Below are 26060 nucleotides of genomic sequence, written 5' to 3'. Positions count from 1 at the left end.
TAAGGCTTAAGGAAGTTCTAATATTTGGCCTCCTGATGAAAGAACAGGTTGGTGCCTGATAAATTTTCCTTAAAGGCATATTTCGCTCTGCCTGTGTTGTGTTTCAGCACGGGCCAGCAAGTATAATTCAGAGACACAAGTATATGCACAGAAACCAACCTGGATTTCTATTTTCAAGTGTGGACCATGATATCCTCTGGAAATTAAGTTGATGGAAACACACCAGTTTAATTTAGGGGTCCAATAGGTAGGTGTTGGTTATGCCCATTGTAGCTTTTATTTCTATGACTCTTAAGATAAATGATCTGTATTCCAGGTGGGTGTAAAACTAATGTGAACCTTTTCCTATTAATTTTGGGCTGTTTCTGTTTCGGAGGAAATGAAATGGAAGTGTGTTTTTGTTACTTAGCTCAGAATTACATTATGTCTGCATCAGAGCAGAAGGTCTCTGTTCCATTTCATAGATCTGCCACCAAGTCTAATAATGATTTCTACAGCCTCTGATTCATAGTTGAGCAATGTGACCAGTCTGGGTAGATCTTCACCCTGCTGTGCAACATTTAAGCAACCCCCCCTTTTTTTTACTTTATTAATCCTTTCAGCTGTGAAATGGTTGCATGTAATGGCATGTTACATTATGAATATATTGTGTCCAATTTATGTCTCTCTCAGATTTATTTCTGCTTTGGATAAACAGTGATAAAGACAGTTTATAAATAAATAACATGTATCATTACTATCGGAATTTCATGCTCACCAAAATGAATAGGAGCTCATCTGGCATAGATTGCTTTACCATTTCCCAGTATTATTATTTTTTACTGTCAACATTGCAGCTAAAATGCCTAGACACACTTTGTGATCAAAATTGAGGCAGTGATTCAGCACAATTCAAACATTGCCCTTTGTTGTCTTTCTATATCCTTTATAACGTGAGTATTTCCTTTTCTAGAAAAAGAAAGGGTATAAGGAGCTTCCTTACAGTTAGATCTAAATTGTGTATGACAGCAACAGTGTGGACATCACTTTCCCCACTTCTGTCACCTCATCCCAGAAATGCCAAACTAAGTGTGAGGTGTAATGTGATATTTTGATACTCTACTTTCCCCCACCTCCCTTCCCCCTCATTGGCTGCCTCTTGCAGGGGTTCAGGACCAATTAGGTTGTGTCACACAAGTTGCTTACTTAGACGTTGGCAGGGAGTTTTGAGTTGGCAGATGCTACAGCCCTTTTCAGGTATGGCAACCATGATGGCGCTATGTGAGTGAAAACGGGATTCAGGCAGTGTTTTTTTCTGGGGGGGACACAGGTACACATACCCCTAAACATTTTGTGAATCTAGCAGGAAAAGAAACTTTAAAACTTTTTAAAAATGAGTTTATTCTCTAGCATGGTGAATCGTCAGTTCCACCCCCAATGGGCTGCCTTTTGTCCATTTACTGTATTTATTTTTCTTGATTTTCCCAATTGGTGATTTTCTTGAGTCAAAATGACAGTACCCCTAAACCTTTTTTTTTTTTTAGAAAAAAAAAAGCAGCACTGGATTCAGGACTATGTCTTTTAGCCTGATGACTCAAGCCAGCTACCCTGTATTCTGCTATAACTGCTGCAGTGGAGAGCCATTTTTAAACATATCCTCAATTGTGCAAGGAACCCCCCCAAAGTGGACAAGTCTCCCTATCCCAAAAGTTATCTGAGAATATGGAAAGACAACAGTGAGGGAAGGCATGGCCCCACAGCCTATTTCAGCTGGGTTTGCTGCTTTGTGGTTGTAATGTAGAGTGGTACCTCGGGTTACATACACTTCAGGTTACAGACGCTTCAGGTTACAGACTCCGCTCACCCAGAAATATTACCTCGGGTTAAGAACTTTGCTTCAGGATGAGAACAGAAATTGTGCAGTGGTGGCACAGCGGGAAGCCCCATTAGCTAAAGTGGTGCTTCAGGTTAAGAACAGTTTCAGGTTAAGAACAGACCTCCAGAACGAATTAAGTTCTTAACCTGAGGTACCACTGTATGAAGAAGGCATATGTGTCCCATAGCATAACCCCTTTACTGCTCTTCTAACCCAATAAGGATGTGTCCCAACTGCCAGAAATCAATGGTTGTTATTGCTTCTTCACCCCCCCCTGCACAGTTAAATACAATTTTTGAAAAATATAGAGCTATTTTGGAAATTGAAGTTCTGTTCATGTCTGTTAGAGGCAACCTTGTGTAAAACTTGTACTGAGTGATCTTGCTGATCTGAGTGTCTATGAGATCAAACTATTTCAATCTACATATACTACTTTCCTCTGAGTATCAGTCTTACGAACAGAAATTGCGATGCTGAAGTAAAACCATGCTGGCTTCTGTGCTTTTTGAGGGGTGTGTTCTCTACAGGGCTGTCTTAAGTATATGCGTCGCCAGGGTGCAAAGATCTGCCTGGCGCCTCTTCCCCAGGTTGCCCAGTCCCAGGCGCGCAGGAGGGCGGAGCCAGCCGGCCGCCTCAGCTTCTTGCTGGCTCAGTCACCCCCGAACTCCTGGCGCAGAGCCACCCGCAGAAGAAGAGCCCACTGCAGCGCTCCGACCGACGGGCGGGCTCTTCCCCAGACTCAACTCTCAAGCCCCGGACTCTCAACCTGGCGCCCCTGAGAGCCCGGTGGCTGGGTGCCCTGCACCCTTAGCACCTATGGATAAGACTGCCCCGGTTCTCTAGTATTGTAAAGTGCAGTATCATTAACAATTTTGCTGATAAACCTATTAGGCTGATGGTGTGCTCTAGTCTCTTAAAGGGTTTGATTTCAACTTTTTCCTTTACAAAGCATAGCTGTGTGGGAAGGGGGTGTCCTCAGTTAGGATTATGGTACAGAGAAGATGAGTTACCCCTTTTTGCTCTCTTTTCCTTTTGGAAACGGCCCCTCGATGCAAATGTTTTCCCCAGTTGATAAAACTTATTGTTAATTCTGTGCGTCTGCAATCAATCGCAGGAAGCAAGTGGTATCCCATAATGTCCAATCCCCTAAATGTTAATTACAGGGGGCACGCTAACAATTAATTTTAATTTTTATATTTAAATTCTTGTTATTGCATATTGTCCCTTGTATTCCTGATATTTTTTATGATCTGTGATATTGTGTGTGTTGAAGCTGGTCTATGACCGTATTAATAAATTCATTCAATAAAACTTATTGTTAAAAACTCTCCCTGACCATGGTCTTGATCCATATCAGCTCCCCCACCGACTGTGGGTGCATTTTAACAGAGGAAAAATATGTTGCGAGTTCCAATCATGGAACTGCTGCATCACGCTTAGTTTGACCTTTCATAATCACATAAACTAGTTCTTTCAAATGCATAGCTGATAAAGGCTTGAAGGAAGATATAAAATGATAGCATTTAAGGATGATGAAGAAAGATGATAACAAGAGATACCATCTTTAAATATTTTTCCACATTTAGATTTGTAGCATATTGATACAATGTGGAGAATAATGTTAAAATATTGTCACATTACTGCTTAAAATGCTGTGTATTTATGCTCAAGAAATGAAATTCTTACTTGCTGTTTGTTCTGACCTTAATCTTAATTCTTTTCTAGATTCTAGCTTTGCGTGAACAAAATGCACACATTCAAAGGAAAATGGCATCAGGAGAGGGTCCTACTGACTCAGAGCTTATCAAAGGAATGGAGCCTGGACAAAAAGTTCATGAAAAGGTATAAAGTAACAGCTTCCCTTTGAGAGTCTTCGTCATTTGAAAAGTTCAAATCAAAGCCCACTGCTCTAAGCTCCCAAATCCATTTCTGCCTTCTAAGATGAACTTAATGTGATGAATAAAACCTGGCACCTATGCAAGATGAGTCGCTAGTGTATTCTGAATCAATGCCTTGAGCAGTCTCTTTTGTTTATGCCCTCCTACAGAAATTAAAGCTGCTTCTTTCTAATTAAGATAGTAGTGAAGAAGTTTCGTACAGCATCTGATTGCATGGCGAGGCCCTGAGCCCCACCCCATTTCTTTGATAATGAAACACACACACACCAATATTTTGGGTTAATGGGATAAATAAGGCCACAACTTTATTGGTTACAGATGTGAGCGGTATTGGCTTAGGCATTGGAACTGAACTGACTATATCTGACTCCTGCTGGTCATGCAGGTAGTCTCATAAGGGTAAACTATCAGTAGGGGGAGCCCTGTTGTTGTACATCAACTGCAAGTTCCCCCAGGCATGGCCCTAGCCCTTACCTGGGCTTTGGACAGGAACCACACACCCAGATCCCTGTAACAGAATACCCTTAAAGAGGAGGGGCAGGTGAAGGCCACAACCTCCCCTCCCATAAACCAGGTTTACCAGTGCCTAACCGCCAAACCTTTCTAGGTTTTGACAATTACTACAAGGCAGGCGAAAACCACATGGCTGGTGCCAATTTGCCAAGTGGGAAAATTCCTACCTGGCCCCCTCAACAGGTGACCAACTGTGGTCCATAGCAAGGCCAAGATGACGAACGCATGAAAACAGGGCGGGAGGGCGGGAGATCCGACGCAGGAGGAGAAGAGGAGACTGAGCCCTGGCCGCGCGGATGTTTAAATCAGGTAAACCATACCCCTGGTCGACCAGATTGGTCAGCCGTGGGGTGTGATGCAGCCGGGACTCCCAATGATGCAGGCGGCATTGCCACGCCCACGCCCACCCCTGCTGTACACGGGGAGTGCTTGTGGCCAGCTTGCAACTCTGCCCTCCTGGGAAGGTGAGTGGCTCTATAGGAACTTCATGTATAAATGAACTTCATGACCTCATTAAGCTACAGAACGGATCTATTGTGATCCAAGCGCTGACGCTGCAAACCATTTCGATATTCTAAAGTCAGTGCTAGGAAAATCAGCCTTAATGTGTGGGGTTTGGAAACGGTCCCTCAAAAGGGTTCTGCCAGTATGCCTTAAACTGAAGCTTTTTAGCAGTAGGTCTAATACAACAATTCCAAACGTATTTTAGAAAGAAATAAAAAAATTATTAGCAGCCGAAAGACAATTTTAACATTCCTCACAAGCAAATCTACTTGCACTTCTTATAACGGTGATGTAAAAAAAAAAAAAATCAAAGCTGTTTTGTAGCAGCTTGTCATCTTAGCAACTTCTACTCCCTTTTGTAACTTTCTAGTTTCACTTTTGATATCTACTTCTTGTCATGTGTAGATAATTTATGGTTCATGAATGGAGCTCTTCAACCGGGGGGGGGGGGGAATCTCTTTTTGAAGTTGATCATCTGCATATTTTTATGCAAGGAAGTTACAGAATTGTTTCCAGCATTAGTGTTTCTGTGTTAATACCATGCAATACTTTGAAACGATGACAAACAACTGTGGAGTCTTTCTCAGAAAGACAGTGCAAGGCAGTTCAGGGAAGAGACATATAGGGAGCTATCACTGACCTTCAGAGGTTGATTATAACTTGGAGAAAATTTGCTTCAAGGAATTGATGCTATAATTTTGTGGTTTATTAAATATAGTCATTATGCTTGATGTGTAAAACATAGGTCAAAGGCTTGATCCTTGCCCTCCGAGGATTTACATTCTCAACTAGAAAATCAATACAATTCTAGCCCAAAATGTAGCTGTTCATAACAATATGGTTTAGTCTAAGAAGCAACGCATACACTGCCTGTGTTTTTGAATTCTTTGCTTCAGTGGATGGTTATTGATAGACTTTACTGAAAAACTATGTGTGCATGGAATTTGATCAAAACATCTACTTGTTTGGCACATAAGATTGACAAAAGGACTTACAAGGAATGCAAAATGGACAAAGGAGAGGTAAGGAGTCCCAGGTGTAATAGGCATTGGGTGGGGAGAGGATGAAAGCATCTGAGAATTATTTTGAAAAGTTACATCTGAAGCAATAATGTGAAAGTCCACAGAGAGATGCGTGTGGAATGAGATGTGTAGCTGTCTTGATAGGTGTGTTGTGAATTGTGGGCAAGGAAAAAATATAATGTGGTCTAGTAATACATTTTTAAGCTTACTGATTATAGTGGACTGTAGAGAAGACTGGAATGATTTATTTAGTTGCACAATCTTACCACCTTGGAAAGGGCTGTGGCTCAGTGGGTAGAGCATCTGCTTTGCATGCAGAAGTTTCCAGGTTCAGTCCTTAGCATATCCTGGTAGAGCTGGGAGAGAGCACAGTCTGAAATCCTGAAGAGCTGCTGAGCTAGATAAAGTAAAGATCTGGCTCAATACAAGGCAGTTTTTCTATTTTCTATTCATGATGCTTTGTCATCTCTGCACTCTTCAGTTTGGAACACAAGTGGTGTTGGTTTATGTGCTTTAAGACAAAAGTGATAATTGTATTTTATTTTCATTTTGGTTGGCTTGTAGTGTTTCTCTTGTTAGCCACCTAAAACTCTTAAATTAGAGAGAGAGAATAATATTTTACTTTCTAGATCACTGTTCCAGGAACAGGAGATGTAGCCTCGGTTTGGTTGGGTGTTTTATAATGTTCACATTTACACATGTTAAAGATTAAATAGATTGAGATATTAGCCTCAAGGCCATAATGCCAGGCTGTTGAAGAATTAAATGTTTATCCAACAAAATAAAATAAAAAGTACATGATTATAAAATAGTGGAAAGTTAATTAACACCGTGTCTCTTGATGCAGATGGTATTTGTAAGTTTTAAGGTTTGAGAATTTTAGCAGGAATATGAGAATCCAGAGATGGGGGAATAACTAAGAACCTCTGGAGAACTGAACATAAATAATGCATCCCAGTCTTATGATCGGTTAAATCTTATTTCCAGCTCAGGTAAGCATGCATAGGATTGCAACCTTAATATTACGGCAGCTTTATTCACTTTTATTCACACTGTAAAGCATTGCCAAGTCATAAATTTGTTTAAACAAATTTAGGAAGTATAGTCATATGCAAGAAAATACAGATCAGAAACTACAGACAAATAGAAAAGTCAATCTTGTAATTCATGAACCTGAAATAATCACTGCTTTATCCTTATCTAGAATTTTTCTCCCATTACATTGCTAATATCTGCAATTCCTCCCTCTCTCTGCCCTGGCATATTTAATTTTAATTTCTTAGTATCCAATGACATTCCTGCTCATTTTGATAGGTAATTGGGGGCCACAAAAGAAATTTTGGCTATATACGTCCATATATTGAGCCTCCGTCTGATTGCAGATACATTGTCTATTGAGACACTAGTTTGCAGTTGCTGCTGTGTTTTGATCTAGGGAGAGAGGGGAGAAATAGCATATTATCGGTGTGACTTTCCTTTCTGGCAATTTAGGAAGGGAAGACCATGATCATGCTTTCCTCTTCTTCTCTTCTCTTACAAACCAGTCTCAGTTTGATAGCGTGTGCTGGTTGTTTCCCCCCTGGACCTCTTCCACATTTAATCTCCATTGCGCTTTGTGGCACAAGTTCCCACAGGGTATTTTTGAACTTTGATTTTCTCCATGGCCTGCCTGCTTTGTTGTAGCTAATACCATCACTGATATCAGATTTGCTTGATAACACTTTCATCTCTCTCTTTCTCCCCCGGGCTATTACTACTATATTTGGACAGCTATTAAAGCTCTTTTCCAACAAAGAACTCGGCTGCGCTTCCACCATATATGGGTGCTGATTTCAGAGATGCACCACATTCTTGAGACTTGCTGCTGCTTTTTAGGGTGACTTAGAAAGGGGGGGGGAGTTGGCACGATGAAAGTGGCTCCCTTTTCCCTTTTTAAGCATTTAACCAACAAATTCTTGTCAGTATGATGAGTGGGAGTGGGTAGTAATATGAAGCCCACAAATTGCCCTAACCAAAGTGGTACACATATTTATGACTGTCATTTTTCTGTGTAGGCAATGCCTAACTTCCTAACAATGCTACTCTTTTCATAAAACGTTTACTCTTTTTTTCTGTTTTTATCAATCATACCATTTTAAATTGTGTTATTATAAGCTGCCTTGCACATTTCCTGGAAAGGCAGTATATGGATATTAAAATAAATAAATCCATAACATGCTGATACAGCATAAATAGTGGCCTGTAATCTTCTCAAGGTGAGGTCTTTGTATAACTCTTTGACTGGGACCACATGTGCTGTAGATTGTTACAGTAAAGTCTTGTGAGAGTAAAATTGCCTTTACCACTTCAAATTGCAACCAGAGGAATGAATACACACATACACATAAACACAAAAACACACACAGTCACATATGAGCTGTTAACATGCCTAATAACCACCCATTGTGCACCAGGAGAATGTGCACATATTCCTTCCATGAAGAAAACAATGTGCACATTACAAAATATGAATTTTATCAAAGTAATTGTTGAACTGAAATACAATTAAGAAGAAGTATATTAATAGTGAAATGCAATTAAGAAGTAGTATATTAATAGTGAAATAATTATTAAGCTCTAACTTAAAATGATTTTTTATATGATTATTGTTTTCATTTTATGGATCAAAGGTCTCGTTAGATAGTAAAATTAATATTAAATTGCTGTTTTAGGGTTGTTTTTAAAAGTCTGGAACGGATTAATCCATTTTGCATTGCTTTCTATTGGAAAGCATGCCTTGGTTTTGGAATGCTTTGGTATAGGAACAGACTTCCGAAACGGATGAAGTTTGAGAACCAAGGTATCACTGTATATAGAAATGAGCAAACCAGTGGTATTGTAGGGAGCAGGCTAGCAGGCGGGGCCCATTAGTTACATCATAGGAGCCTACACAACACCAAACAAAACACTGTTGCTGTATGTAGGTTTTATTTTATTTCGTTTTTTATCTTATATTTTGGAAATGTACATCCAGTTTTTTTTCTTTAATTTTTTGGGGGCCCCCAAGAGAGTGGGGCCCTAAGCTTTAGCTTGTTTAGCTTATTTGTAAATCTGGCACTGCTTCTGGCCCACTACCTAATTTTACATGGCCCACAACATATACCACCACCCTCAATCAGTGAAACAGCAAGAAACACTTTTTGTCACTTGGTCACTCCGGTCTTCTGACATGCATACAACCCATAAAGTGGCCAGGAGAACACACCACACTGAAAACCCAGGGTAGTGAAAATATACATAGTCAGATTTGATTTTTGTATATGAAATACTAGGGTGCTGATTTTTTAAAAAGCGGAGGCCAATGAAAAACTGTATATAAAGCATTATTAATCCACAGACAAGTACTAATAAAATGAACTGGACTCACAATCCAACACAGCTCTTCTTTTTCTTCCCTATAAGCAGTATTAAGTGGCTTTTAGCCAGCATACAATCATATACAAGATCACGGGCTCTTCCAAGTGTCATAACTGAATGGGCAACACAAAAAGCAGCAAAAGTAAGCTAGACTTTCACCAGTAAGAGGAATCTACTCAGCTCAGTTGGCCTATTCTGAGAGACAGCCAGTCTCTTTGAAAGACTCAGTTAACCATCTCTTCTTTCAGCTAGGGGGTCTCGTAGAGGCAAACTGTTTAACTCTGTGCTATTAGGGACATTGGAAAATCAACATGGAGTGATGGAGTACATGTAAGACATTTAAATTATAAGTTGCTTAGTTAATGTGTTTTATCGTCTTTGGTAGCTGCTGAAAAATAAGTGATTCACTGTAGTAGGTGTGCTTGTTTGAATGCCAAATTATTAAAATTGCTTGCCTAGGCTCTTAAAAAAAATAAACCTTAATTTAACAATGTTAGTACTACATCATCAAGTCCCCCACCAAGTGTTATAGTCATTTAATTAACTGTTTGCATGGCTCAGCATATCCTCTGAAAGAAAAAAATGTGCTTCATTTGAAGACCAAATTAGCTGGCACTGGCCTACAGCAAATCCATCCCGCAGCTGCCTATCTGCCAGCTGGGCTATTGTAGGACATATTGCCAGCTGGGGCTATTGTAGGACAACATGTAGACATTGGCCATGCTGATTCATAAATAGGTTCCCTTTAACAGGACAGCAGTGTAGACTGTAGTCATGTGCCCATGTTGGCTGTAAAGGTTGGTATGGTACCCCCTTGTTATAGCTCCCTCCCTTGGTCAGAAGGGGCCACTGCAGCACATACCTAACATCATTAAGTCTTAAGAATGCTCATGAAAGTCATGGTGGCAGCCTTCGTGAGTGTGATATCTTTGGAATATGGAAATACTGCTCAAAGAAGCTGCAGCTATGTGTTCCTCAGTATCTTTACCACACAAATGGATCATTCATGAAAGCAGTTATTTGTGAAAATGAGCTGATGGATATACCGTATGAACCAGCTCCAAAACCGAATGATAGAATTTTCAGCTTTAGCTATTATCATTACACAACAATATTCGTGTGATGGTAGGTGGGGATTTATTATATTAATTTGCAAATACAGCTTAGTTCGGTTCTGTGCTTCACATAATGTAATTCCAGTGCTTGTGTGTTTCTAACCTAATGAATCTCAGACTCTAGAAAAAAATATTTATCTATTACAGCTAACATGAATGTAAGTCTATCAGTTTTATCAGCAGCTGTAAAGAAATTAAATTAATATGATATTTTAATGCATGTGCAGTCATCTATATTTTTTAATTGGGTTAAGGCAAATAGTAAGTTGAATAGAAAAATAACTGCAAAGAAAAAGCAAGGCACATACTATTATTTCCTGCAGCATCACTCAACCGTTACAATAACTGGGAGCTATACAGCAAATATAAGCTTTCAAATGTAGACTTACCAGAGGTGAGAGAATAAAAGAGACTAGATCTTTCACAGGTCTACGTGTTCTGTCATTCTGGGGGTCATATAAACTGAGCAAGATTTATAACACAGACGGAATGCTATCTGTGCAATTACTCGTATTTGGAGCATATCAGCAACTATGCCCTCTTGTAGTTACACACGATCCAGAACACAAGTGATGACTGCTACAGAAAGCAAGATAACTCCATGCTTTTCCCCCACTAAAATGTTGGGGGAGGAATATGTGAATAGCTCAGTTGCCAGGTGTGTATTTGCCCTCCACTATTGCCTGTGATGCTTTTGTTTTTGTTGCAACAAGACACCATGAGAAAATACTGTAAGGAGCTGTGTTCAGAAATGGGAAAAGTCGCTGAGGATAGACATTTGAACATAGTTGTGTGAGAGTTTTCCTTTATTTAAATTAGGTTTGGAGTGCTGCCGTTTTAGGCACCTGGTCTCTCTTTCTGATAAAGCATTCACAGCCTTGCGTTTTCAGTGTATGCCCTCCGCCTATGTAACGGGAAGATTTAATAGCACCCCTGTGTACCAAAGACTCTGCATCTGCGTGTCGGGAGACGTGGAGGACATTCAACACTATTTGCTCCGATGCCCTTTATATACATCCCCTAGACAAAAATTCCTCGATTACATCCTTTGTTCTTTTTCCAGCTGACCTCCCCTTGAGCAAGTCTCTATTTTGCTAGCTGGCAATAATGTATTTATTACGGCACTAGTTGCAAAATTTGCTTTGGCTGCAAGTAAGTTGAGAACTAGGTACCAAGACAAGTACAGTATCATAATGGGGAGTGTGAGAAGTGAAGTTCTTAACTTATGCAGGTGTGATTTTGCATTTTGGTAAGTCTGTTTTCCTGTTGTTGTTGTTCAGTTTTGATTCAACTATTTGTATCCCATGCACTGTGACCATTTCCCAACTTATATCAAATTGTGATGGCTTACAGCTTTTAGCAATAAAGATTTCATTCATTCTTTTTCTGATATGCAGTAGCAATCTATTTTGAAGACTTGACCACCTTAGAAATCTGAATCATATGGGAAAGTGCCAACAGTATATTCCTGTTGATTTCATACACTTTGCTCCATTTCTTCACTAAGTTGGTGAAAGTAGGCTAATGTGAGTGGTCTATGGTTTGTTTGTTTGTTTCTTAATAGCGTCTGTCAAATGGCTCCATAGACTCAAATGATGAGACCAGCCAATTGGTGGAACTGCAGGAACTTCTTGAAAAGCAAAATTATGAAATGGCACAGATGAAGGACCGCTTGGCTGGATTGTCTTCCAGAGTCGGGGAGGTAGAGCAAGATGCAGAGACAGCTAGGAAAGACCTCATTAAAACTGAAGAACTGAACAGCAAATATCAGAGGGACATTAGGGAGGTAAAAAATTATTCCACCTCCATTTGTTTTTGTTCATCTGTACATTCATTCATTCCTTTTGAAGCTGGTACATCTCAAAGTCGAGTTTAGATTATAAGCCATCTAATGACCTCCTGCTAGCTACATGAATATTGGCAACAATTGTAAATTGTAGTCTTTTGATGTATTGTTTGTTCTTTTAAGGCAATGGCTCAGAAGGAAGACATGGAAGAAAGGATCACTACCCTTGAAAAGCGTTACCTAAGTGCTCAGAGGGAATCCACCTCCATACACGACATGAATGATAAGCTGGAAAATGAGCTGGCAAACAAGGAAGCTCTCCTGCGTCAGGTTCAGTATCTGGGATCACTGCTAAGAGACTCTTCATAAGTGTCCGCTCATCATTTAGCTGAAAAGAAAGGCAAATGTGTGTTCTTGCTATGATCTTACTCTGCCATCCAAATATTGGTAGATTTGGATCAAAAGGGAATGAGGACTTTTCTTTCCAGCAAGAGAAGTCAAAGATAGATCAGATTTGGGCCCGGATCTATTTTTTCCAGAGCTAAGATGTTCAAGACAAGGCTAGAACATATCTGATTGTCAAACCTGGCTCTTATCAAGTCAGGATGGCAAGATTCTGGGAGTGAATCCAGATTGGGTGAGATGAAGGAAAATCAAGGTAAGATAGAAAGGGAAAGTATGGCAGGTTTATAGCAGCAAGCTGAGCTACACATGAACTATGCAGGCTGGATCATAAACTTTGAACATCAGTAGATTTTGGGGGAGGGTGAATGATGTGCAGTGCCAACCAGGAAAGTATCTGTGACTGCAGCATGCAAGCTATGTTTGCTAATATAAAACAGCCTAAAATAGTGGTTGTCAGGGAACTGACAACCATTGGTTCAGGAGGGAGATAGGAAAAGCCAAATGGATTATAGAGAACCCCCGGGGATCGTGGGGAGCAATTCCTCTTCAACTGAAGACAGTAAACACGCCTCCAGTGGAGAGGAGCTGCAGGAGTCGGAAGTGGTGAGGCGGTCCCAGGACTCCGTGCCTGGGAGAAGCGGGGAGAAGACAGGTCCTCCGCAACCCACGCCCTCCTTGCGCAGAAAGCATTCACGCAGAGAGGGGAGGTGCAGAATTGGCGTCAAGGAGTTGCTTTGCTGGGGAAAGTTTAAGAACCGCCCACTCACGGATTCTGCCAGCGATTGAGTCAGCCACGGGAGAGTGGGACTCCGGACAGATAAGGTATAGTTTGGCAGCAAAAGCAAGGCTTTGCAGCCAAGCGGGGAAATATTTGCTTGCTTACTCTCGAGCAACCCCTTGGAAACATTACATTACAGTGGTAAACTAAGAGCGTGCTAAAAAAAAAAAAAGTTTTGAACTTGCCATAGGAAGTTTCTTGCTCATAAGAGTAAGAAACCACTTGAAGGTGATATGTCTTGGTTCATGAGAGCAAGGGACAAGCTACTGATTGCTCCTATTTATATGTTTTATTAACTTTCCAGTTTGTTGTAGTGTTCGTTCATATTAATGCTTTTTCGGTACATCTCTCTATATTAACACTTCTTCAGTACATCTCTATATAAATCATTACATGCTTCATCGGTTGGGTTTGAGAAATTGAGGAAGATTTGCTCTTCGAGAGCCAACCAGGATGAACCATGGGAAATTCAATCCCCTGAGAACGGCAGCAATTTCCTGATTCAGCCTTTTATTTATTTATTTAATCGTCTCATTTCTGGGTTTCAGATGGAAGACAAAAATAGACAGCTGCAGGAACGGCTTGAACTAGCTGAGCAAAAGCTGCAACAAACAATGCGGAAAGCTGAAACCTTGCCTGAAGTGGAAGCTGAACTGGCTCAGAGAATCGCAGCCCTGACTAAGGTATTGTACACTTGTGAGCAGGTGAATTTCAGAAACACGTTTTCCTTTAACATTGATTTTCATCCCTTTTCCCTTCCTTCAGCACCATCAGCAGCAATAAACCCCTGTTTTGGAGTGGACAAGATGATTCTACTTATTGGCACCGTAAATAAATACTAATTACACATACGACGTTATTTGCTTTAGCTTAATTTAATGGCAGAGGTATTGCTTCGTATTTCTTGTATGGCTTGAGTCCATTTCTCCCAAAATCCCAAAGGAGTTTATTTTATAATACTTTGTATTATAAAAGAGTTATGATTAATCCAATTCAGCTAAAAATCATGAACTTTATTTGCCATTGAATTTTTTCCATGATTTTCCACATCACATTAATCCAAAGAAACACAGTGATCACTTTCATTAAAACAGACCAAAAGAAAATAGACACTTTATTTTCCAGGCTCAAATGAATCAGGGTTGCATGAGAGCATAAGATGGACAGGAGAAAAACCCAGTGGATTGTTCCTATAGGAAGCAGCATCACGCAAGTTTCATGCAGATATACAAGGTGCCAGTTTGGATGATAGACAAGTTCAAAAAGAAAAGGCACATGTCAGTCACATATATTCTGCTGGCTCTTCTTTATAATGCCTAAAACCACTCTTGTCTTGCCTCCCCACCCCCCACCCGTGTGGACTTAGGCTCCATTTCTATGCACACTTTGTTGGAAGTCATTCCTCACTGAACTGATTGACACTCAATATCTGAATAGGGTGCAAATGCATTTACAAATGTGTTCTGGAACACAGTAATAAAATCTTTCATGGCATATAAGAGAGAGAGAGATTTTTCATCAGTAACTCAGAAAAGTCACCAAAAATTGGAGGGATTTTTTTAATGCTTCTCATGTTTCTTTTAAAAAAAACAAACCAAAAGACAATGGCTCATTCCTGTGGGTATCTGTTCTAATGCTTTTCGGATGTGCACAGAGCCTAGGGCTTGCCGATCGGAAGGTTGGCGGTTTGAATCCCTGCGATGGGGTGAGCTCCCATTGTTCGGTCCCAGCTCCTGCCCACCTAGCAGTTTGAAAGCGCGTCAAGTGCAAGTAGATAAATAGGTACCGCTCTGGCAGGAAGGTAAACGGCGTTTCCGTGTGCTGCTCTGGTTTGCCAGAAGTGGCTTTGTCATGCTGGCCACATGACCCGGAAGCTGTCTGCGGACGAACGCCAGCTCCCTCGGCCTATAGAGCGAGGTGAGCACTGTAACCCAAGAGTTGTCCGTGACTGGACCTAACGGTCAGGGGTACCTTTACCTTTTTAAAGTAGTTTCATGGGTGAATATCTTCTTCCTTCATTAAGATTCCTTGTAGTGTTCAGAAAAAGTCACACCAAGCTAACAAAGTGATGTTGTGAATGGGCACTCCAATGCACACAGGTGGGTTTTGGGGGGGGGGTTTAAAGTCTTTTCTGTAGAGCTCAGCATGTGGGAAGAAAATTATTAGATGTGTTTTCCTCCCACTCCCTCCATGGAACAAATGGAGAAATCTCCATGCACAGCAGCTCCAAAATGGAGCACGCACAATGCTGCCATAGACTGAAGTGTTTATGTGTCCTGTAGTCAGCTAATATAAGAGCTACTGTAAGTGACATTAGAAAAGGAAGGTTGCCATGTTCATCCATTGGGTGGGTGGAGGGAAGACAAAAAACCCCAAACAGTATAGTAACCACTCTGTGATTATAAGTTGCATAGATTTCTAGCCTGTTTGAATGATCATTTCTGTATTGATGAGAAGAAATGGAAAAAAATTGCTTGTTCATAGGAATCCCAGCCCTTCTGTGTCTTTTCAGTTCTCTCCCTGTTAACTAGATATATATGATCTGTGTGTTCCATCTAGATTGTGTTGTGCAATTTATATCAGGAACTGAGTGAGACAGAATGTATATGTTACTTAATTGAGGGCAAAACTACTATTTGGACAACAAGATCACAAGCAATGCAGCCAAACATAGCCAACAATACATCTGTAGCCATTGATGGCACTAGTGACCTCCTCTTTTGAATGCCAAGCAAGAGCCTCCCTGGTCTCAGCAATGCCAATCAGGGACCTTGTTTGCACTGCCTAGTGTGGGGGGAGGGAGTCAAAGGCAAGTTGCACTCTACATCCCAACTGAGTCAAGGCCCTTAACCCACTGCTAACTTCTCCCCAAATAGTTTTCTGGCCAACTCAGTTGCCAGCTTCATTGAAGCCAGCAGAGAGGGCAGAATCAGGGGGAAATCAAGGGTCCTGGTGTATTACTGTTATTATGTTTTAAGTTTAAGCAAGGTAATCAACATAATGGACTTCTTTCCTAAAGACAGTGGATAAAAGCGAGAATAGACTTTCTGGAACCCTCCCCACAATTCACTCTACTAAAAAGATGCTTAATGTATTGGGCTCAGAAATCCAGATTTTTTACTTCTGACACATTATTTTCTGTTGATCAATTTGTATAAGATTTCAAATGTTACATAGCAAGAAGAAAAGTGACATCAATTTAAACTGGTCTAACACACATGAAATCTGAAATCTTGTTTTTCCCTCTGGTGCAATCAACAGTTCTTAGGTGATCACACTTACCCACTGATTACAGTTTTGGGGGCCGCCTTGATGTGGATACAGAAGAGATGTGTATGCAGTTTTGCCACTGATACTGAAGTCAATGGAGGAGTCCTTGAATATTGGGTGGGAGTTCACATAAGAACCTCCTGTACTAGGAAGTATTGGTAATCTGGTAAAACTATAGCCATGTTATGAATTTTCTCATCTTATAACTACTCTATAGTAGGCTTGTGTTGTTCATAACATTGTGTTTCAAATAATAATAAATATATTATAAATGAATGAACAATTCTAATTCAACTAAAGTAAACCTATTCTGCACCCCTAAATTTAAATATATATTGGATTGGATCTTGACTTGGTCATGCTTGAAGCAGCTTGAAGCACACCTTAAGTGCACTGGTTTTTAATGAGTCTGTCTAAGCATGATTAAGTCTGGAGCCAACTCATTCTTAGTATATTTTTGGAAGTTGCTTGCAACCAGTTTCTCAGTGAGTTCCAGGGAAAGGGAGTTCCTGAACGACGAAGCAAAAGTGCAGCAAAACAAAAACAAGGAAGCATCCAATGGAAAAGACCAAAAGAAAGTATCAAAGATGCTGAAGAGAAATACGCTTTTTGTTAGTGCCAACATGTTTCCACCCACTTCGTCAAGGGATTTTATGTTTTCTTGTAAACAGCTCAAAAACTTCCACGTTGAAATTGCTGCAAGGCAAAACTCCTCAAGAGTTCTTCCAAGGTTCCAGAGGGAGGGAATCATCATGTCTAGGATAGTTTTTCCTCCTTTTTTTGCTACAGTCAGAGTGAAATTGCTAGGATACAAAAGGGACGAGTTACGCAGCTTGCCAGACTGGCACCTCCTTCCTCCTGCCTGCCTACTTTGTTTTTATCTCAATACCAGCAGTTTGGTTGCTCCTTCATAGCATCAATTTCATAGTATTAATGTAGTCACACTGAAGAGGAATGTCAATTTACAGACTATGTACCTCCTTTTTCAAGCAAGCAGTTCTCCCTAAAGCAAAGCAAAAGCCAGTCATGAGGCCTAGCTTCTGATCTATATGCATGTATAGTGGATAACAGATTTCAGTCTCATACCCGCCAACATTTCTCTGATGAAAATAGGGACGTCCCATTCCATAATGATAATTTTACTATTTATACTCCACACATCTTACTCAGTTGCCCCAGTCACTCTGGACAGCTTCCAACATATAAAAAAACATAATAAAACATTATTTAAAAACCTTTCCTATTCAGGATCGCCTTCAAACGGCTTGGGGGTCTGATAACTCCATACCCTCCAACATTTCTCCAATGAAAATAGGGACATTCTAAGGGAAAGTGGGACATTCTGGGATCAAATCAGAAAATTGGACAGCTTCTCCAAATTAGTGACGTCCCTGGAAAATAGGGACACTTGGATGATCTGCAGTCTTCTTCATGTCCTGGGGAGGCTGTTAAACTTCCCCACTCTGAGAGAGAAGGAGACAACACAGAAACTGAGTTTTTGGAAAATGATCAGGAGATTTATTAAAAATTGTGGGATAAGCAAATTATTAATGGAAAGATATGTAAACACCAGCAAATGCAGAATGAATGCTCTTTGTCATATAACCACCCCATAAACAAATCAGAATGAATGTTCAATAAAGACTGGACATAGTCTAACCACCACAAACTTTTTGCAACACATCAGGATGAATCCTGAATAAATAGGCTATCTGGAGGAGCCCTAGTACTCAGTGTAATCCTCAATTTCAAAATGAGAATATTTTCAGCACTTTGCATCAAAATAACATCAACTCAATCAACAAAGGAAACTGAAATTGTTGTTACTCTAAGAATAGTTTTTGTGCAACTCCAAAAATGAGATCTCTGTCTAGACACTAGAAGATAGCGTCAGATATCTGCTGGACTTACACAAAGTGCCCTAAAGGCATTCAAAGACCAATTAAATGGGACTCCAAAGAAGGAAGACAATCTAGACATTTTAACCCCAGAGAAGTTCAGTCATTGCATTAAAAACAGATGAGAGCAAAGTTTTCATCCTGAAGTGATAACATCTATAAGCATTTCAGAAGTGTATTTCATCCTATCCAGCTGTAGCCTCAACCCCAGGAAGCATTTTTGCATTGTTAATTCACACTCAGTATTGCGTGTTTTCAAGCAGCCAACCCTGTGGATATTCTTGATGTGGCCTTAGTGTCACACTTTGGCCTACAAAATATGATTATTCTATTTTTGAAACCTACCCAAATGATACCTTTGTTGACTTTTACCCAGGAATGAAGAAAAGAATGATGTTCAGTTGTGTCTTGCCTAAATCAGAAAACAGCACTTCATTGTCAACCTGACTAAGAGGTCTTTTCCTCCCATCCAAAGACTAGAAATGCTGTATCCATAACATAAGAATAACAATGATAGCAAGGATGCTGACCAGGGTTGGCCAGGAATAGTTCTTATGTACTAGGCAGTCTAGGAATGATGGTCTCCTGACAAGAAATGAATGGTCAGGACTCCGCAGAGATACATGAGATCTTTCATGCTCCAACAGGATGCCATCAAGACCCATAGCCAAGGTAGAAGAAGATTTATTTGCATTTCGCCTAATGTCCCTGGTGGAAATAAAGTTAGCAGACTGGATCAGGTGACCAGTAGGCTTCTAACTGTGCAGGGTGAATGCTTCATTTTAAGGTAATCAAGTATTAAGTTTCAACCAATCAATATAAATTGCCAATCCTACCCATGATCCAGAAGATCACAGAGTGCAGAATGATGTAAATCAAGAACTGAAATGGTTCGGTCATTATTGGATTTTACCTCAAAATGCAATATCACAGGACTATAGTGTTAGAAAGGACCCTAGTGGTCACCAAGTCCATGTCCCTGCAATGCAGTTACCTCAACATGCAGTCTCCGATCCAATCTGAAACCAGACCAGGCCTGGCTTAGCCTTAGCAAATGTGCTAGCAGTTTTACTGCTATACCACTATGTCTACCTTAGCTGCAATTTTGGTAATCAAAATCTTTTAGATGCAGTTTCTTGTGGCTATTGCTTTTGCCTGTAGGTTTTCAGTGTTGCAGTCAATAAGGGCCTATATGCCTTTGCTAAGGACAAAGAAATGTTGAGCCTCACCCTTTCTTCATCCTTAAAGTAAATGTCTTCTATAAGCTTCAGGGGGTATTTTTCTTTGCTCTTACTTAAACCATTTCTCCTTGAGGGGAAAAAAGTTGCACCTATTGACCTTACATGATCAAGCCTTGGTGAGCCTTTGGTTCATGTGATTTCCCCTCAGCCCACCTGTTCTCCTCTTCCAGCTACAAAGAGGCGAAAAGAAGCTGTTGCTTCTGTTTTTAACTAACGACTGTTTAGCATTATATCCAGTCCCAAACAAACTATGCTTAACTTTGAGTATGGTTTACTAAGACAGCCCAATTTCTGGCTTGTTTCAATAAACCATTGATAAGATTAATCACAACTTTGAGTTCAGACTAAACTTACTGCTATCCTGCAGTAAATTGTAATGGAGGTGATGTCTGTAGTCTTCCTTGGAAGGAGGAATAGGGAAGGGGGACCAAGCTGCATTCTATGTTAAACCATGGTTTAGCATTACATCTGAATGAGACAACTGTGGGCTTGTAGAGCTCTAACGTTTTAACTGAATAGATGGGAGGTCTTTCTTTAAGCACACCTCTCAGCCAATTTACAGGTAAGAAAAAAGTCCACTGTCAAACAAATTATCAGCTTCATTTTATGCTTGGAAAGGTGTTGAATCGTTGGATGAGACTTTTTTATTAATATTAAATATTCTTGTTGATCTGAGTGCTCTTTTTATCTTATAGCATATACTGACACATTATAAAGAGTGTCTTCTCTTAATTTTGACTTTGGTCTTGTGAGTCGCCAAGCCAAATGCAGCCCATCAGCTATGTATGGTCATCTGCCCAGGGTACTCTGATAATCCTTCTGCTTTTGCGGCCTGCTTGGGACTGCAAAACAAAAACGGGAATTGCCAAAGACCTGGAAGACCCTAGTCCAGGTGGGCTGCATATGGCTGGATAGGGTTGCAGGTTGTGTCCTAAAATGTTTGCAATGAACTTTAATTTGGGCTGAAAGGGGTTAACTAGTCCAAAATCCAGAATTGGTCATACTCAGAATAGGCCCATTAAAATCAGTAATAATAATAATAATAATAATAAATTTTATTTATATCCCGCCCTCCCCAGCCGAAGCTGGGCTCAGGGCGGCTAACAACAATAAAACAATACAAAAGTACAACACAAACAACGCTCTAAAATCATTCATTATAAAATTAATTAAGTTCAAGCCACTGGCCACTATTGGGCCAGAGCTCCGCGAAGATTGCCGAGGGAGGGAGTCAGGCTGTGCCCTGGCCAAAGGCCTGGCGGAATAGCTCTGTCTTGCAGGCCCTGCGGAAAGATGTCAAGTCCTGCAGGGCCCTAGTCTCTTGTGACAGAGTGTTCCACCAGGTCGGAGCCACAGCCGAAAAAGCCCTGGCTCTAGTTGAGGCCAGCCTAACTTCTCTGTGGCCTGGGACCTTCAAGATATTTTTATTTGAAGACCGTAAGTTTCTCTGTGGGGCATACCAGGAGAGGCGGTCCCGTAGGTACGAGGGTCCAAGGCCGTATAGGGCTTTAAAGGTTAAAACCAGCACCTTAAACCTGATCCTGTACTCCACCGGGAGCCAGTGCAGTTGATATAGCACCGGATGAATGTGATCTCGTAGCGAAGACCCCGTAAGGAGTCTCGCTGCAGCATTCTGCACCCGCTGGAGTTTCTGGGTCAGTCTTAAGGGCAGCCCCACGTAGAGCGAGTTACAATAATCCAGTCTGGAGGTGACCGTCGCGTGGATCACAGTGGCTAGGTCAGGGCGAGAGAGGTAAGGAGCCAACTGCTTAGCTTGGCGGAGATGGAAAAATGCCGCCTTTGTTATAGCTGCAATCTGCGCCTCCATGGAAAGGGAGGTGTCGAAGATTACACCCAAACTCTTAACGGACGGTGCTGGCACTAACTGCACCCCCGCAAGAGATGGGAGTTGCCCCCCCAATCCCATATCGTCCCGTCCCAGCCACAGGACCTCTGTCTTCGAAGGATTTAGCTTCAACCGGCTCCCACGTAACCATCCAGCCACAGCTTCCAGACATCTGGTCAGTGTGTCTGGGGCCGAGTCAGGATGGCCATCCATCAACAGATAGAGTTGGGTGTCATCGGCATACTGATGGCAACCCAGCCCAAAACTCCGGACAAGCTGGGCGAGGGGGCGCATAAAGATGTTGAAAAGCATTGGGGAGAGTATCGCACCCTGAGGTACTCCACACACCAAGGAGTGGCGCGATGACAATTCCCCCCCAAGCGCCACCCTCTGTCCCCGACCAGAGAGAAACGAGCGCAGCCATTGAAGGACTGTGCCCTGGATCCCCACGTCGGCAAGGCGGTGGTCCAGAAGTTCATGATCGACCATGTCGAAAGCTGCTGACAGATCTAGAAGAATCAGCAGCCCCGACCCGCCTCGATCCAGCTGTCTACGAAGATCATCTGTTAGGGCAACCAGAGCTGTCTCGGTCCCATGACCAGCGCGGAAGCCAGACTGGAATGGATCCAGAGCCGATGTTTCATCCAGAAACCCACCAAGCTGTTCAGCAACCGCTCTCTCAATCACCTTACCCAGGAACGGAAGATTCGAAACCGGGCGGTAATTGGATAGATCTAAAGGATCTAATGATGTTTTCTTTAAGAGCGGGCGCACCACTGCCTCCTTCAGTTCCCCTGGGAATGTCCCCGTGCCAAGGGACAAATTGATGATATCCCCCAGGAGGGCCCGCACCTCGTCTGGACACGCTCTAATCAGCCAAGACGGGCACGGGTCGAGAAGACAGGTGGTGGGCTTTCCAGCTCGGAGGAGTCTGTCTACATCGGCTGGGGATATCCGGTCAAAGTGGTCCAATACTGGACCCGAGGACAGTCGAGGGGCCTCCAGTTCCTTTATTGTATCCAAATTGGCAGGGAGGTCATGGCGGAGCAACAAGACCTTCTCCGCAAAAAAGCTCGCAAATGCCTCACAGCCGTGTGTCAAATTGTTATTTAAATTTGGCTGTCCTTCAAGGGACGTTAAAGACCTGATTATACTAAATAATTGCGCCGGGCGAGAGCTAGCGGATGCAATGGAGGCCGAGAAGTAAGACTTCTTAGCAGCCTTCACCGCCATCTCATAGGTTTTCATAAAAGCCCTATAAGATGTTCTTGAGGCTCCGTCACGGGCACCCACCCAGAGTAGGCCTAAGTCAGTAATGTTCATTTATTTCAGTGGGTCTACTCTGAGTATGGCTAACAGGAATACAACCCATTATTCATTCTGTTTAAATAAGGAATAATTCACATTGACTTTTTTTAGAAGTCCATGGTGTGTGTTAATGGGACATGCAGTAAACATAGGATCCATTGTGATACATTACCTAACTGAGCATTTGTCCAGATCGTTGTTCACTAAACTAAAGAGTGGCATAGCAAGACATAATGTGAGCAGCTTGTGGAACGACCAGACACCTGCTTTGCATTCACCACAAACTCAGTAACCCTTTCATAGTAAGCCCGGGAGAGTTATGATATTTCCTTTAGTTATATGCTTTCATATCTCTTAGGCAACCTACCATAACATTATTCTAGAGATGACTAACCCATTTGGTTTAGTATATTCTGTAACATAATATACATTGTTTTTGTTATGATAAGATTGTAGGATGGTCTATTTTTTAAAAAAATAATAATAATTCTGGCATTGGCTCCTCAAAGTTGTGTTCTGGTCTTAAGTTTATCCAAATTCCAATCAGGCTTTATATTTGCCGTAATTGCTTTGAGATCCCTCTATAGAGGAAGAGTAATTCTCACCAGCCAGCCATCACTAACCTGAAATTTCCATACCTAGGTTGTTAGCTTTTTTAGCATCCCATTGTTTTTAGTTCATCCGCATCAACTGCCTCATGTCACCCTATTGTAAGTGTGGTTTATTCTACATAAAATTCTGTCAGTTAAAGTATTAAATTTGCAATCACACTTTTCTTTTGAGCATTCTGTGCTGTGTTCTGTTCAGTGTTGGTGTCTTTAGTTCTGATTTTTCAATTTTGTCCCTCTCCTTTTCCTTGACTTGTTAGTCTGATCCAACCTCTTCTACCTCATCTGATGATTATCAATATGTTATGGAAGCTAAACTGCAAGAAATGATCTCCATACGTAGGAAGGTAGTCCTACTGGACTTTACTTTCTATTGCTAAATAGAATCCATCTAATTTTGTTTTCTTATTTTTAAGAACTCTTTTTTAAAAATTTATGTATTTCTTTTATTGATAATCAACCATTGTGCGGTTCAGTGCTTAAAGAGCTTACAATTTTATGATGGCAGGTTTGTGTTCAAACCATGCACAGTCTGCATGTTACATTTGGCTGATTTCATTGCTCATAAATAACTCCAATGTTTTGCTGGATGCTTGGGTGTAACAGGCCTTTGTAGCTGACACATTTCAAGCAATGCTGTTCAGCTGCCTGTTTGAATAACATTTATTTTTGAAAACTAAGTTTGCAGTTAGTAGTAGCTTGCTTTACATTTTCTTTAAAACAAATTGAGATTTTGGCTCAGAAAGCTCTTTAAGTTTCAAAGAAGTGTGTTTATTTATTTTTATATAGGCAGAAGAAAGGCATGGCAACATTGAAGAGCGCATGAGACACTTGGAGGCCCAACTGGAGGAGAAGAACCAGGAGCTTCAAAGAGTATGTGTATTGTTGATCATTTCATTTATAGTTTGACTCGTCTAAGTTAAATTCATCACGCTGTTTCACATAGTCCCCCTTTTACCTAAAAAATGAGTCTCATATCTAGAAGCTCAACTGGAAGAGAAGAATCAGAATTTCCCCCGAATTGCTTATATTTATTTATTTATTGACTTGATGGATATGAACGGAACAATTATCAGCTATTGAATGTGCGCAAATGTTTGCTTCAGCAGTAGTGCTAATAAATTTTATCCTCTGGCAGTATTTGTTTTTGCTGTGCACTACTGTACCACGGGTAGTGTGACACAGGTGGCACTGTGGTCTAAACCACAGAGCCTAGGGCTTGCCGATTGGAAGGTTGGCGGTTCGAATCCCCGCGATGGGGTGAGCTCCCATTGCTTGGTCCCTGCTCCTGCCAACCTAGCAGTTCGAAAGCACGTCAAAATGCAAGTAAATAAATAGGTACCACTCCTGCAGGAAGGTAAATGGCGTTTCCGTGTGCTGCTCTGGTTTGCCAGAAGCTGCTTAGTCATGCTGGTCACATGACCTGGAAGCTGTACACCGGCTCCCTCGGCCAATAAAGCGAGATGAGTGCCACAACCCTAGAGTCGTCTGCGACTGGACCTAATGGTCAGGGGTCCCTTTACCTTTACCATACCAGGGTATCATTACTGTGATTTCAGTTACAATAATCCACCACTCGTGTTTCACTAATGATAACATTTTAGATAACTTTGGAACCGCCCATTTTGTTTCCTTGATACTTTATTGAAGGCAAGGCAAAGAGAAAAAATGAATGAAGAGCACAACAAGAGATTATCAGATACTGTGGACAGACTTTTGACAGAATCTAATGAGCGCCTGCAGCTACATTTAAAAGAGAGAATGGCAGCATTGGAAGAAAAGGTAAAATGAGCAAAACAAATGGTTCATATCCAATGGTAGTCATGCTCAGAACAGAATCAATGGATCAGCCTAAGAAGAAATGTACTAAGCTGCCTTTTGCTTAGAGTATTGGCCCATCTAGCTCAATACACTCTGAGTGTATGACCCAATTGAATATCGTCCCATACTTACCTTGATTTGTATTTTTGGTTTCCTTTTTTCTGTTCTTGATACTATGGGGGGGAAAGCAAATAAATACTTAGGGCATGATCCCTTGCCCATCAAATCTTCCTGTTCCTTTCCTGTATGTGAAATCCTCACTGGCTTTCCTTCCTTCCAGCTTTCTTCAAAACTCAGTGGAGCTACTCATGTACTCAGGGGTATCTGCAGTACACAGACTGGGCCATGTGCTTAATGTTTAAAATGTTAATCCTATGTTGGTGGCAAAATGTCAGTCCAAAATTGATGCCATCTGATAGCTATCAGTGTTAATAGTAGAACTTTTAACATATTCATAAAAGGATAGTCAATACTTGTTATTACAATAGGAAGCGTGAAAAAAATGCAGATTCTGCAGAAATGTGTTTTATTTTGCTGTAATTTCTCTACTTTTGATCTTTTCTCTTTCTTAGAATGTTTTAATACAAGAATCAGAAAGCTTTAGGAAGAACTTGGAAGAATCATTACATGATAAGGTATTCTTTCTTTCCTACCTGCATTCACCTTTATTTTAAAAAGCAACTGATTACCAAAAAAGAAGTAGTAATCTTCGGAATTCAAAACCTGAAAATGTTCCTAAAGATAATAGAACCTATGGTTGTATCCAACTAAGACACTGCAAGAGGAACAACTTCTA

At 41.0% G+C, this 26060-nt stretch overlaps 1 protein-coding gene and 1 long non-coding RNA gene across 12 annotated transcripts in view; both read left to right on the top strand.

Annotated features, from left to right (window-relative positions):
• PPFIA2 (PTPRF interacting protein alpha 2) overlaps window positions 1-26060 on the top strand; it is a 273126-nt gene that overhangs the window by 193701 nt on the left and 53365 nt on the right. For 7 of the 11 annotated variants that reach the window (XM_083573299.1, XM_083573298.1, XM_083573295.1 and 4 more), the window contains 8 exons: window positions 3581-3697; window positions 11868-12089; window positions 12273-12419; window positions 13821-13955; window positions 23704-23790; window positions 24233-24316; window positions 25094-25225; window positions 25837-25899. In XM_083573299.1, coding sequence (XP_083429425.1) covers window positions 3581-3697; window positions 11868-12089; window positions 12273-12419; window positions 13821-13955; window positions 23704-23790; window positions 24233-24316; window positions 25094-25225; window positions 25837-25899 — 987 coding nt within the window. Of the gene's footprint in view, window positions 1-834; window positions 933-3580; window positions 3698-11867; window positions 12090-12272; window positions 12420-13820; window positions 13956-23703; window positions 23791-24232; window positions 24317-25093; window positions 25226-25836; window positions 25900-26060 lie in introns of those variants that run through there. The other 4 variants (XM_083573302.1, XM_083573301.1, XM_083573300.1 and 1 more) reach the window with 2 other exon arrangements.
• LOC310743264 lies at window positions 4856-6750 on the top strand. Its single transcript, XR_014538915.1, has 3 exons — window positions 4856-4940; window positions 5667-5792; window positions 6640-6750. It is a non-coding gene; the product is annotated as an uncharacterized lncRNA (long non-coding RNA).

The sequence above is a fragment of the Podarcis filfolensis genome (genome assembly GCF_964270895.1).
Source record: "Podarcis filfolensis genome assembly, chromosome: 10".
Lineage (NCBI taxonomy): Eukaryota > Metazoa > Chordata > Lepidosauria > Squamata > Lacertidae > Podarcis > Podarcis filfolensis.
This window is presented reverse-complemented; position numbering and strand designations above follow the sequence as displayed.